Here is a 14253-nt window from a genome sequence, read left to right on the forward strand (position 1 = left end):
CCGAAGATGAAGGCTAATGTTTTTTTATATGGGGGTGTTTGTGTTCTGTATGGGGGGGTTTGTCTTGGTAAGGCCGAGGATGAAGGCCATTTGGATGGACAAGTTTTGTTATTCCTCCCCAGGTTGTGGGAGTGAGATATGTTTTTTACTGTTTTTTGGGGGTCTTGTCTGTTTTTGGGTTTCATGTGGGAAGGGCCCTGAGTTTGTTCAATAAAGCTTTTTATTTATTCAGCTTGTCCATGTGTGATGTTTCAAGTGGTTGTTGCGTTAACCGGCTGAGGGCTTGCGGAGCGGCTGCATTCATGTGCCTTCATTGCCACAAGCCATTCCCTGACAGGGGGCCTAGAAGTGTCGTTCAATAAGCCGCCGACGGACGGCCCTTGGACCTTGTGGCTCCCTCCTGGGCTGGTACTCCTCCTCCTCCTCCTCCTCCTCCTCATGGCCCTCCTGCTCATCCTCCTGAGGTGGTGGTCCAACGTGAGGTGGCAGTGCCTGAGTCCTGCGGATAGCCAGGTTGTGCAGCATGCAGCAAACGACGACGAACTGGGAGACTCTATCCGGCGAATACTGGAGAGATCCGCCGGAGCGATCCAGGCAGCGGAACCGTTGCTTGAGGACGCCAATCGTTTGCTCTATGATGTTCCTTGTGGCTTGATGGCTTTCGTTGTATGCCTCCTCAGCAGGGGTCCTGGGCGCGCGGAGCGGGGTCATGAGCCATGTACACAAAGGATAGCCTTTGTCCCCGATAAGCCATCCTCTTGGGGGAGGCTGTGCCTGGAACATGTCAGCCACAGTAGTCTGGCGCAGGATAAATGCATCGTGGCTGCTGCCTGGAAAGCGGGCATTGACAGCTAGGATGCGCTGCCTGTGGTCACACACCAGCTGTACATTGAGGGAATGGTAGCCCTTCCGGTTGCGGTAATCCTCGGCATTGTCGATAGGTGCCCGCATAGCCACATGCGTGCAGTCAATGGCGCCCTGCACCATGGGGAAGTCGGCGATCCTCGCAAATCCGACTGCACGCTGCTCCTGCCTCTCTAGGGTCATGGGGAAGGAGATGAATTGGTGTCTCCTTGCGAAAAGGGCATCGGTGACCTGCCGGATGCAGCGATGCATGGCGAACTGGGAGATGTTCGCTATGTCCCCAGCAGCGGCTTGGAAGGAGCCGCTTGCATAAAAGTTCAGAGCCACCGTGACCTTCACTTCCACCGACAGAGACGTCCTGCACATCAGCTGTGGACGCAGATCTCTGTGAAGCAGCTGGCAGATCTCTGCAACCACCTCCCTTCTGAAGCGCAGCCTCTTAACACAATGCGCGGCAGTCATGGTGAGATAGGACACCTGCTGGCGGTATTCCCTGAGTGGGTAAGGCCTACGTTGCCGACGCCTGATGGCCCCTCTGCGTCTAGGCATGGCTGCCCCTCTCACACAGCGTCTGCGAGCCCTTCGCACATAATGCTGGAACTGAGGGTTGGAACCCCATGCAGCCCCCATAATATACTTGCAAACAGTGAAATCACAATGAGTCAAATTTCCAAGCTCTGGCCAGAAGCCAAAAATACCTCTCCTATGTTGGCCCAAATCAGTAAGGTCTCTTCCTTGGTCTCTGTCCAGAAATCTGTAGCACTAAAGTCATTGCAGCAAAATGGCTGGCCTTTATAGTTCAGTCTAAGTGCCCTTTAATTAGCGCTCCCCGAGGCCCGCAGGGCCTCTGCTGCGTTCCACTTCACAGTTCTTAACAGCGCCACGCCCACATTGGGCGGGCGCCACTGAAGTTCTGGTTTGGGGCGCACAAACGGCGTTGCACGACGAAATGACGTCATAAGCTGCGCGCGCAGCTGAGCGCGCGCAAACACTTTGCGCCGGCGCTAAATGTCAACTGAAGTTGGGTGTAGGCGCAGATCGGTCTGCGCCCGGGCGCTAAGTGCCTAGCGCTCGAGATCTATTCCTCTTATGGCGCTAACGGCTGGCGAACGCAACTGAATTTCTAGGCCTATATACTTAGTGCTGACTGAGAATTCTTACCCCATTCAGAAATGGATAAACAAGCATCAACTGAAGACTGAATTAAAAGTCTATTCCTTGATCGTAGAGGTCGACAATAAGGAAGTTGTGCCTCATTCTGTGTCAAATTGAGAATGGGAATATTTAATTTCAGGTCAGACCTGGTGTTAATGAAGTTTAAAAGTATCATCGCAGCAGCGCAAAAAGTGAATAGTGCAGACACGCTTACTGTCCCAGAGCAATGGTGTGGCAGATAGTAGTGGGTTTACAACAGCAGAACAATAGGTGGGGAGGATAAATTGGAGGACATAGGAAGCACACAGCTTGGAGCAGTTAATATACCAGGCAATAGATCTCTCACAACTGCTGGCTTGGCATGGTGATGGAACAATGCGTGAGGAGTCTTAAGGTCAACAGGAGGTTGTGACTAATCAGGGGCACACCACCCTGATCCATGAAAACCTGTCAAGATAGTCGGCAATGCACTACCAGTGGCATTAAAGGTCACCATTACCATTAATTTTCATGCCACAAGGACCTTCCAGGCACCTACAGCTGATATCTCTGGAACCAGCTACTTTGTTTGCCTTTTGGAGAGCTGGATGTTTTCTTTTCTGGCCAATGAAAGTATACCAGGGGACAGTGTAAAGTAAAAGTAAATTGACTTGAAGTATTTCAGTCCTTGTGCTGCATGTGTTTAATGTGTTTTACTGATGGATTGCCCCTTGCGTGTTGTGAACTTCAGCTTGTTATTTGTAGATGTATCCAATGAATTCATGCTGCCTTTATGAGAGAGTTGTAGGTGGCTTTTTAGCCAACTGTTGAGCTGCAGAGAATGTAAAAGTCTGACTACCTGTATGTGGGCTAACCCCAGTATGCCTGCATTAGGCCGAGATGTCTTTGCGGGAATCGCTTGCGGACCCAAGACCTTGCTCCCTTATTTAGTGCAATGAGATGGCATAGAAATGCAATTGATATGCGGGTCAACCTGCTGTTTCTGTGCTATTCCACATACGTCAATGGCGGACAAGATATCCTAACAATGCTTAATGATCTATGTGAACACTGGACGTCCCTGGTTATCTTCCTTATGACTACGTTTGTGATGATTCCCCAAACTAGTTGAAACCAGCCATAGCTATATTTTGCATTTGGAACCCAAAGCCTTCACAGCAGCTGTGGGAACTTTGTACTAGTACCAAGCATGGTTGGGGAATTGGAGCAATAGGGTTATAATCTTATTTCCAACCACACTCGCATTTAGTGAGCCTCCACACCAACAGTGGAGTCTTGCAAAATCGCCCCTATAATATCTGCCGTATCATGATGGTAATTAAACAAAGAGAAAAAATAACAGCCGTTGAATATCACATTTAATAGAAATGTAATGTTGACTTTTATTTCAAGAAGATTCATGAAATATATTTGAAACCTACTTTTTTTTTTATTCGTTCATGGGATGTGGGCGTCGCTGGCAAGGCCAGCATTTATTGCCCATCTCTAGTTGCTCTTGAGAAGGTGATGATGAGCCACCTTCTTGAACCGCTGCAGTCCGTGTGGTAAAGGTACTCCCACAGTGCTGTTAGAGAGGGAGTTCCAAGATTTTGACCCAGCGACGATGAAGGATCGGCGATATACTTCTAAGTCAGGATGGTGTGTGACATGGAGAGGAACTTGGAGGCGGCGGTGTTTCCATGCGCCTGCTGCCTTTGTCCTTCTAGCTGGTTGAGGTCGCGGGTTTGGGATGTGCTGCCAAAGAAGCCTTGGTGAGTTGCTGCAGTGCATCTTGTAGATGGTACACACTGCAGCCATGGTGCGCCAGTGGTGGAGGGAATGAATGTTTAAGGTGGTGGATGGGGTGCCAATCAAGCGGGCTGCTTTGTCCTGGATGGTGTCGAGCTTCTTGAGTGTTGTTGGAGCTGCACTCATCCAGGCAAGTGGAAAGTATTCCATCACACTCCTGACTTGTGCCTTGTAGATGGTGGAAAGGCTTTGGGGAGTCAGGAGGTGAGACACTCGCTGTACAATACCCAGCCTCTAACCTGCTCTTACTTTATCAAATGTGTTTATCTTCCAAAAAGTCTGTTGCCTCTGCATTAACTTATTTTTCTTTATCTATAAGGGGCTAAAAGGCGAAATTGGTCCAGCTGGAATTATGGGACCTTCAGGTCCACCAGGACCATCTGGTCTTCCTGGCCCACCTGGGATGTCTGCATCAGGTGAGAAACTCGTTCCAGGGTCTGTATGTTAATGTATGGGAAAAAGCACAATTGTTTTAAGGTATGAGAAGTTATTGTCCCAGATTTTCCTGTCAAAATAACAGTGAGGCTAATGGCGCTCATCATTATTTATGCGCAAATGCTACAGCAAATTCAGGTGAGGGGCAGATGTGCAGTTAAACTCAACTATCCAAGGTTGCTGTCTGAGTTGTTCTAGTCCACCAGTAGCTTCATGAAAATGGCATTCTTGAAAAATCGAATGGGCTCTGCAGCCAGTTAAAGGGCTCCTGCACCCAAAAAAAGTTACAAGGAGCATTGGCATGACGTTGCTGTATTTGCACAGTAGATATGAACTAAACTCACCACAGAAAGTTAAGTCTTGTCCATTTCAGTCAAAGTACCCTTTTAACGATGTGATGAGTGTTAATTATTGCCAAACAACCACTTTGGCACTGAAAATAAACTATTTCCAGTGTAGAGTCTCATTCCTTCAGGTTTTAATTGTTGTTGGAGATTTGAAAAATTTCAAATTTCAATTATTTTTACTTTTCATTTCTGTCTCTTTTTTCTCTCCCTCTTAATTCAATCTTTCTTTCCCTCTCTTTATTTCTCTTTCTGTACCTGATTTGACATTGAATTCACCCACTCTAATTTACATTTCCTTCTCAATCCTTCAATCTGATTGGTTAAGGAGATACACAGTTGCTTGTCCTGTTCACTCAGGTCCCAGATGCCCTGTTCCCCTCATTGCGCCATTATCAGCTCGCTCTTTCAGCAACTTGCCACACAAAAAATGTAAAAACCTAAATGTGGAAAGGTAAGTCTAACTAACGGCAGACAGCGTTAGATTACCTCCAACAGCAAAATCTGACCCATTACTGTTGCTTATGTTAGTGGACAAGTTTGTTTGTATGACCTTCCTCTACTATTTTAGTGGAAGCATTAGCAGACAAAACAATGTTAAACATTTACCCTCTAATATTGCAACATAAATTTCCAGGTTTAAATGCAAAATGACTCAGAACTGTATTAATGTCCTTTTTGAATGCTGTCTGATATACCGTACTAAGCTCCTCTCCCCCTCTCCCCGCAATACCTGTTCCATATGGCGAGCAAAGAGTATTTAAAGGAGGCCAACTTTACTGTCATTTTGCAATAAGAAGGATGGAACTAAGGCTAGGCAGTTTGATTAAAAGGTTATACTCCTGGCTGGCCATTATTTACTATCAACCTACTTGTTTTCATTTAAAAGGCCGCTTAATGGTTGGACCAAAGGGTGAAAGAGGACTCCCAGGGCCAGTAGGAAGATGTTACTGTAATCTCCCTCAGACCGTAAGCAACCCATCATATAGTGAACTCCCATCTTTGATCCACTCTCCACAAGTGCCAGTAGTAAGTACATATTTTGGGTGGAGACCCTACTTTATATTACAAAAATATTTGACTTATTGCACCCCGATCCAAGCCTTCAATTCCAATTCTGTATTTAACTTTGTTATGTGTGTGTGTGTGTGTAAATGTGTTTGTGTACTTATATACAGATGATTGGATGTGGGGGAAGGGGTGAAGTTAAGATGTACCTCCCAGTGGAATTCGTAACAGAAAACAAAGCTGGAAAAGTAGCTAGTTTTATTCATTATAGGCCTAGAAATAGTCTTTAAAAAGGAATGTTATATCTGGCTGTGTTGATTGGTATATTGGAACAAACCATGCTAGTGCACAAACACTATGGGCTGGATTTTGTGGGGTGTCAGCTGGCGGGTCGGGTGTCAAGTTTTTTTTTCCCTGTTGGTCGGGACCCCGCTGTGAACCCACCACCATGCGCCTTTACCAAATGTTGGGTCTGTCAACGCTGAGCAGACCCGACATGCAGCGACAGGGAAGGCAATTAAAGTCATTAGTGGCTTGTTTACAGCCACTTACCAATGGTTTTTTCCAAGCTTTTTGGATTTGACAGATCGCCCACCGGTTTCACGCTGGCAGTCACATGATGTGCCAGATTGGCACCACCCCACACCAACACCATAAAGCATCCCTACAATGCCCAAGCCATTTCTTTCGCACTCATCACCATTGCAGGGGGTACCGTTATGTCTCACCATTCACTGCAACTCACTAAGTCACTTCCAAAGTTGCACACAAATCTGTCCAAGTACACAAAGTGTTGAAAATAAAGGTTTCAATGTTTGACACCACATTAACAGAAACTTTACATGAACATTGTATAAAACATCCAAGTGCCCACCCTTGTGTGTTGTCAATTAGTATGATTGGACTAGGATGGGGGTGAGTGTGAGGGGTGGCTAGTGAGATGGGGAAGTGATAATGTAGATAGAGAGGGATGGGTGGAGGTGCAAGGTAAGTTGGTGTGAGTAAGGATGTGCAGGAGTAGAGTAGGGAAGGCAGAGTGATAGGGATGTAATGCGAGGCACAGCAGGATGAGGTTGAGTGTGGCTTTGTATTAACGATTCGTGATCTACTGAGAGCGTTGAAACATTTGCGGCACTGCACCCAGGTCCTCCTGACGACATCCCTGCTTGTGTCCTCCTCTGCAATGTGTAACCAGGCTGCGTTGATCTCCTGGGGAGGTCTCTTCCGCCCATGGGAAGGGTAGAGGACCTCATATAAGCATATGGAGGGAGTCATGGGAGAACCTGGGTGCAGCCCTGCACCTCTGTGCAGTGCTTGTCAGTGTTTGCAGTACCTCAATGCTGTAGAGCACTGACAGCACAACTGTCAAAATAAATTTGGCCATGGCCCCTTTAAGGAAAGTGGCTGATGACGCATCATCAAATGACATCATCAGACCCGCTTCCTCTAATTAGCTGGCAAACGCTCTGGGTGGGCTTAACAAGCCCAATCAGGGGAAATTCATTTCAGAGGCCGGGATGGAGACAGCAGCGGGGTCGGGACCCGCCGAGGTTCGTAAAATCGCGACCTACATTGTTACATGACCAATAAATTAGAGTGTGCTCATAAAAACACTGCAGTCATAAAGGCCAAGTTGTCAGTGTAGTTCTTAAGTTCTTTTACTACTTCAGTTAATCATACTGCAGCCATCTTGGCTTTCTTGAAAATATTGTAACATCAAAATAATATTTAATAAAATTAGAAAGATTTCCTTTTTCTTTTTAGATATTTGTTGTAAATAGCGAAGAAGAGCTGAAAAATCTGAACACTGAAAATGCACTAGCCTTCCGAAAAGATCAGAGGTCATTGTACTTCAAAGATACTGTGGGATGGCTACCGATTCAGGTAATGAGATTTTAACTGTTGCGCACTCCCTTAAACTTCTATCTTGGAATTTAAAGAGTGAGAATAACAATGTAACTGATGAATTGGAAAGTGTTTCTGCTCCCACTCTTACTTGTTATGGTTTTTATTCACATGTTTCTGTGTCAGAACGATGTAATGTGAACAGCACCAGTTAAAGATAGGTCTCCACTTTCCTCCCTCCTATCCTCAGCATTGCTGGAAATGCAAGCTGGTTCTCTAATCATAGCAGAACGCCATCTGCTGGACTGTGCAAATCTTAAGATAAAAGATGGAGTTTAAGCTGCCAGTACTATAAGGGCATTTCAATAATTATAGATAACATTTTGATTTTTGCATCTGTCCCTGGAGTCCCTGTATTTCTCCATTTGAGGCTGTGTCCTTTTCATTCCCACCATTCTCTTATATGTGGAAAGAATGGGATGGAAGCAGGTGCAACATGTTCATTTTTCAGACCTCTTCCCTCCTCCATCGCAATGAGACAATCTGCTGTCACAAGTCATGCGCTTTATTGGCAAGGCCGAGAAATATTACAGTCAGATCAATGCCGGCTGGCCTTGGCTTCAAACCAATCAGATTTGTAAATGCAAGGAGAGGCAAATGTTCGAGCCGACACTCTCTGAAAATATCACACCAAAAACACAGAGGAATGCAAATTAAAATGTCTAATTTTTAACCTCAACTGTAGATAAGAGATTTGGAATTCCTTTTCATAGATTGCACTGCCTAAAACCACCAAGTATGAAGCTTGCCTATATTTATGATAGACATTCAGTCTCTCGCATTGATCAGGTGGGAGGGAAAACGGGATTTCCCACCACCATGCAAATGAATCCCAAATTGCAGCTGACATTCTGGCCTTGGAATCATTAGCATACAGACGGTGGGCTACCAGCAGAAGTCCTGCCAGGAAGAAGGCAGAGTTTTGGCATGGCAGCATCAGAAAGCAAGCTGCCTCCATGTTTTTGCTCTCTTCATAAAGCTCTTCCTCCACCCTCTTTGGTGTGTGCAAGGCCGTGCTCTGTGAGTGGCGGCCGGGAAATTATTTTCTTCCCCTTCCAAACATCCTCTACGTTCAGCTTTTAAATAATTTTTTTAATAATGTAAATGGCGGACAATGCAGCAGTGGTCTTGTTTACTGCATTAGTATGCTGTTGATATAACCCAAAGGATATGCCAACAGGATCAAGCCCCAGAAAATGTCGGGGACATGCAGCGAGGCAGTGGAGTGCGTCCCTGAGCAACTTGCAGCCCACCCAATATCGGCTTTAAAAATTAGTAGGTGGGTGGGGTGTGTGGAAGGGCAGAAAGCTAGGCCTTGTTGTTTTAAGATTTCTGTTATTTTTTTAGTTTGGTTCAAAGAGAATTTCACATTTGACACTGCCATGACTTAGCTCTTGCGAGTCTTAACAGTTACTGAGGAGAATTAATCTTCTTTAACTGTCAGCCTGACTTGCGAGGCCTGACAGCATAAGCAGTTGAATGTTTGGCTCTCAGCCAGAAAGTCATAACTTTATGTCCCTGGGCTGACTTTCCTTCAAATTCACTTGGGAGAGTTCTGTAATTTTTCCACTGGGACACTGAAATGCAGTACAAGTTGTATTAAAAAGAAGGGAGAGCATTAGACCAATGTTCCTTCAAGTTTACTACTTCCGAATGACCTGTCAACAGTTACACAAAGAGACTACATAGGATTACATAGGATATACAGCACAGAAACAGGCCATTCAACCCAACCAGTCCATGCTGGTGTTTATGCTCCACTCGAGCCTCCTCCCGTTTTTCCTCATCTAACTCTATCAGCATAACCCTCTATTCCCTTCTCCCTCATAGTTTATCTAAACGCCCCTTAATGCATCCATACTATTTGCTTCAATCACTCCCTGTCGTAGCGAGTTCCACATTCTCATCACTCTCTGGGTAAAGAAGTTTCTTCTGAATTCCCTATTGGATTTCTTGGTGACTATCTTATATTGATGGCCTCTAGTTTTGCTCTTCCCCACGAGTGGAAACATTCTCTCTGTGTCTACTCTATCAAAACCTTTCATAATTTTAATGACCTCTATTAGGTCACCCCTCAGCCTTCTCTTTTCAGGAGAAAAGAGACCCAGCCTGTTCATCCTTTCCTGATAGGTGTACCCTCACATTTCTGGTATCATCCTTGTAAATCTTCTCTGCACCCTCTCCAGTACCTTTATATCCTTTTTATAAGATGGTGACCAGAATTGTATGCAGTACTCCAAGTATGGTCTAACCAAGGTTCGATACAAGTTTAGCATAACTTCACTACTTTTCAATTCTATCCCTCCAGAAATAAACTCTAGTGCTTGGTTTGCTTTTTTATAGCCTTGTTAACCTGTGTCACTACTTTTAGTGATTTGTGTATTTGTACTCCGAGATCCCTTTGCTCCTCTACCCCACCCAGACTCGCACCCTCCAAGTAATGTGTGCCCTCCCTATTCTTCCTACCAAAATCTAATACCTCACATTTATTTGTGTTGAAATTCATTTGCCAATTATATGTCCATTCTGCAAGTTTATTAATGTCTTCCTGTAATTTGTTGCAGTCCTCCTCAGTATTGACTATCCCCCCCAATTTGGTGTCATCTGCAAATTTAGAAATTGTGTTTTTGATTCCATCACTGATCCTTGTGGAACACCACTTCTCCCTTCTGCCACTGTGAATAGCTACCCTTTACCCCTACTCTCTGCCCTCTGTCTTGAAGCCAGCTAGCTTTCCATTCTGCTACTTGTCCCCTGACTCTGCATTCTCTGATCTTATTCATTAATCTATTATGTGGCACCTTATCAAAGGCCTTTTGAAAATCTAGATAAATTACATCTACTGCATTTCTCTTGTCTACTCTCTCTGTTACCTCTTCAAAAAATTCAATGAGGTTGGTCAAGCAAGACTTTCCCTTTTGATTTGGAGACTGTACAAACTCCCAGGTGGCGCAGTGAAGATTTGAAATTGTAGGTAGACTTTTATAATCAGGTTAGTTAATTTGAAACAATTTTTAAAAAAAACTGTGAAGTGATAAAAGGAGCAGCTTGAAATTGTAGTGTCACTTTTACAAATTTGCACTGGCAGAGTGGGCCTTGTGGAGCGTATATAGGGAATTTGGGCATAGAGCTCAGTGGGCCTTGCAGGATTTCCCATCCATACTGGAAAAGGAAAATAAATAATGGAAAATTCCGCTGATCTTTCTGTCCGAGTTCCCGATATGTTTTATTGCTGTATGAAACTCTGCAGCGAATGCATGAATTCGTAACCCCCTCCCCTTGTGCTTCTTCTTTCAAATGCTGCACTGAAAAGTCTCCTATCTTAAAGGAGGTGTTTGGGATGCCATGGGCTAGGGAAGGATAGAGGTTCAAATCCTTCTCCACACCGTTTGTTGATCTGAAATATATCCGCCTCCACTGGGGAAGTGCTAATTGGAGGTTGTAGCATCTTTCAGTAATCAGGAGGGAAAAGAAAAGAAGCAGGCCATGCTTGGGCAAACACTGATGTTTCCTGACTCTGAGTAACAGAAGAAATTGCTGGCAGCCCAGAAACATCCCCCACTGACCTGGGCTTCAGGCATCAAGCCAAGTGGATGATGAAATTTTCCCCAAAAGAAATGTTCATTCCAACCTTCATTAAGACCTGTAAGTGAAGTAATAGGGCAGGGATCATGGTTCGAGTCTTTAGAAAACAAAAAATAACTACACCCATCCTTCATTCTGTCTTGAGCTTTCTTTGGGAGCATAACCTGGAAAGAGGCTATAGATAGCCCATCTGAAAACAAACAAGCTAAGTCTAGAGAGGAATAATAGTGGAGTTTGCCTAAGCCATTGCAAGGTTATAGGCAGTTGTTGAGAACTGACCAATGTAGAATTGACCAGTTTTCTGATCAGCTGTTTGATTCTAACATTTACTTCAATTAAAGGATGCATCAGCAAAGAACAGTTTATTTGATATCTATTCTCCAAGATCAGTGGGATTTCTTGCCATTGTTAAGATTTCCTGCACTAGATAAACAAATTACTAAAAATTTTCAACATAAAAGTTTCTATTTTCTATGCTTTTGTTACCTCCAGACTCAACTATTCCAATGCTCTCCAGGCCAGCCCCCCATCTTCACCCTCCATTAACTTGAGCTCATCCAAAACTCTGCTGCTCGTATTCTAATTCGCATCAAGTCCCGTTCACCCATCATCCTTGTGCTCGCTGACTTACTGTACATTGGCTCCTGGTCCACCAATGCCTCAATTTTGAAATTCTTATCCTTGTGTTCAAGTCTCTCCATGCCCTTATCCCTCCCTATCTCTGTAACCTCCTCCAGCCGTATAACCGTCTGCCAAGTCTGCCTTCTTGTGCATCCCCCACTTCGTTCGCCCCACCATTGGTGGCCATGCCTTCAGCCGTCTAGGCCCTAAGCTCGGGAATACCCTTCCCAAACCTCATCGCCTGTCCACCACTCTCTCCTTTAAAATGCTGCTTAAAACCGTCCTATTTGACCATGCATTTGGTTACCTGTCCTAATGTCTCCTTCTTTGGCTCAGTGTCAATTTTTGTTTAGGTTTTGGTATAAAAGGAGTTGCTATGACCATTTTTACTGACTTGCTGCTAGCAGTAATGTAGGCTATGTTAACCCCACTCCATATTCCTGGAAGCAGGCAAACCAATAGTGAAGCTGTTACAGTACATAACGAGCCTGCCTTGTGTATTTTATTTTCATATAGCTCTCCCCTATCCAGCTGGAGGCTTCTTCTCCACATCCAGCAGGGTTCTGTGGAGATGGAATAGTTCAGGAGGAAAATGGAGAAGAATGTGACGACGGAAACAAGATTGTCACCGATAGCTGTATAAGTAAGTTAGCTAACTTCATATTTTTAAAAAAGTTTGTTCTTAAATCTTTCATTGGAAATGTACACCTGCACATTACCATTTTTATTTGTGGACAACTGAGCTCAGTTCAGTTTAAGAAAAGTCAAACTCGATATGGCTGATTTTCCTGAAACCACCCTGCCTGGGCACTGGACAGTAGCAACAAACCTGAAGTGGGCTAATCCTTCGCAATCTGACTTGTCTGGATTTCCTGTCCCAGTCCATTTAAATGGCCCAGGGACAGCCTTGGTGCAGGCCCGTCCCCTATCAAGGCTTAGCACAAGATGTCGGACAGGAAAGTCAGCTGAAGCTGCAAGTGTAGCCATAGGATCAGGACCATTAGCAGCCAGAAGGTCCTGATTTCATCCTGAAGTGGAAGTGAGGGCGGTCCTAAAAATTAAAGAGGTGGCCTACCTGTAATTTTCAGCCTGCCCTCATGTCCTCTGTTGAATCAGGGCCAGTCGGGGTTTGGAGCAACCCACAGCACTACCTTCTTTGGATGCCTCTGCACTTTGACATCTAGCAAGTAGTACACTGAGGAAATAAGGTAGGAGTCTAGGAACACTGCCTTCTGCCTTATTATAGTTGCCTTGTCTGGCCTGTACATTCTCCAGGTGCAGCCCAGGCTCCGCCCCCTTGTCAGTGAAGCCCTGGAAATCCTAAGCCAACATCAGAGGGGTGAAGACTTAGTGATGAGGTCTCTGCAACATTTTCCTGATCTTTTCTCTCAGAGAATTGAGTGTTTTCCAGGGGGAAGGGTTAGAAAAATTGGCTCAGATGCATTCAAACCAAACTTTTGAATCAAAGCAAGCTAACTTAAAGTTACCCTTGGTCTAGTGACTCCATAACAACGATCTCCATGGGCAGAGAGGCATTAGCAGTCAGAGGAATAACACACCTCAAAGGGCATTGAGATGAGCAACCAAATCACATCCACAGTCTGATGGTGATGGTCATGCCAGAGGACTGCAGTAGTCAGTAAAATCATTCCCTTGCTCTTATGGATTTAAACAGGTAGTTCTGTTAAAAGTCACCCCAAATTGGTAAAAATAAACGAACATGTCATTAGCGCCTCAAACAGATACCTCCAAAATCTTGAAGCCCAACCATAACGCGTTTCCTAATAATTGGGGGCAAAAGTAATATTCCACAGCCATCAATAATTATTTGCTACCACTGCTTACAACCAGTAAAGATTGCAGAGTGAAGAATCTTACACTATACACCATACTTTTCTTTGCAAAATGATAAATGTACATGCACTTACTCACCAATAACCTGCTCACCGATTCTCAGTTTGGGTTCCACCAGAATCACTCGGCTCCAGACCTCATTACAGCCTTGCTCCAAACATGGACTAAAGAACTGAATTCCAGGGGTGAGATGAGAGTGACTGCCCTTGACCTGGACAACATTCAGGCTTGGGCTGATAAATGGCAAGTAATATTCGTGCCACACAAGTGCCAGGCAATGACCATCTCCAAAAAGAGAGAGTCTAACCACCTCCAACTCGACATTCAATGGCATTGCATCATCGAATCTTCACCATCAACATCCTGGGGGTCACCATTTTTTTAAATTCGTTCATGGGATGTGGGCGTCACTGGCATAGCACATCCTGGATTGTCCATCCATAATTGCCTTTGAGAAGGTGGTGGTGAGCCACCTTCTTGAACCGCTGCAGTCGGAATGGTGAAGGTACTCCCATAGTGCTGTTAGGTAGGGAGTTCTAGGATTTTGATCCAGCGATGATGAACTTACCAGAAACTTAACTGGACCAGCCACATAAATACTGTGGCTACAAGAGCAGGTCAGAGCTGGGTATTCTGCGGCAAGTGACTCACCTCCTGATTCCCCAAAGTCTTTCCACCACCTACAAGGCACAAG

At 44.9% G+C, this 14253-nt stretch overlaps 1 protein-coding gene across 2 annotated transcripts in view; it reads left to right on the top strand.

Annotated features, from left to right (window-relative positions):
• colq (collagen-like tail subunit (single strand of homotrimer) of asymmetric acetylcholinesterase) overlaps nucleotides 1-14253 on the top strand; it is a 223836-nt gene that overhangs the window by 206682 nt on the left and 2901 nt on the right. For both annotated transcript variants that reach the window (XM_085988586.1, XM_085988587.1), the window contains 4 exons: nucleotides 4127-4223; nucleotides 5476-5615; nucleotides 7359-7478; nucleotides 12222-12348. In XM_085988586.1, the coding sequence (XP_085844712.1) occupies nucleotides 4127-4223; nucleotides 5476-5615; nucleotides 7359-7478; nucleotides 12222-12348 (484 nt within the window). The remainder of the gene's footprint in view (nucleotides 1-4126; nucleotides 4224-5475; nucleotides 5616-7358; nucleotides 7479-12221; nucleotides 12349-14253) is intronic.

The sequence above is a fragment of the Somniosus microcephalus genome, chromosome 5 (genome assembly GCF_052327205.1).
Source record: "Somniosus microcephalus isolate GS21.2 chromosome 5, FLI_Smic_1.0, whole genome shotgun sequence".
Taxonomy (NCBI): Eukaryota; Metazoa; Chordata; class Chondrichthyes; order Squaliformes; family Somniosidae; genus Somniosus; species Somniosus microcephalus.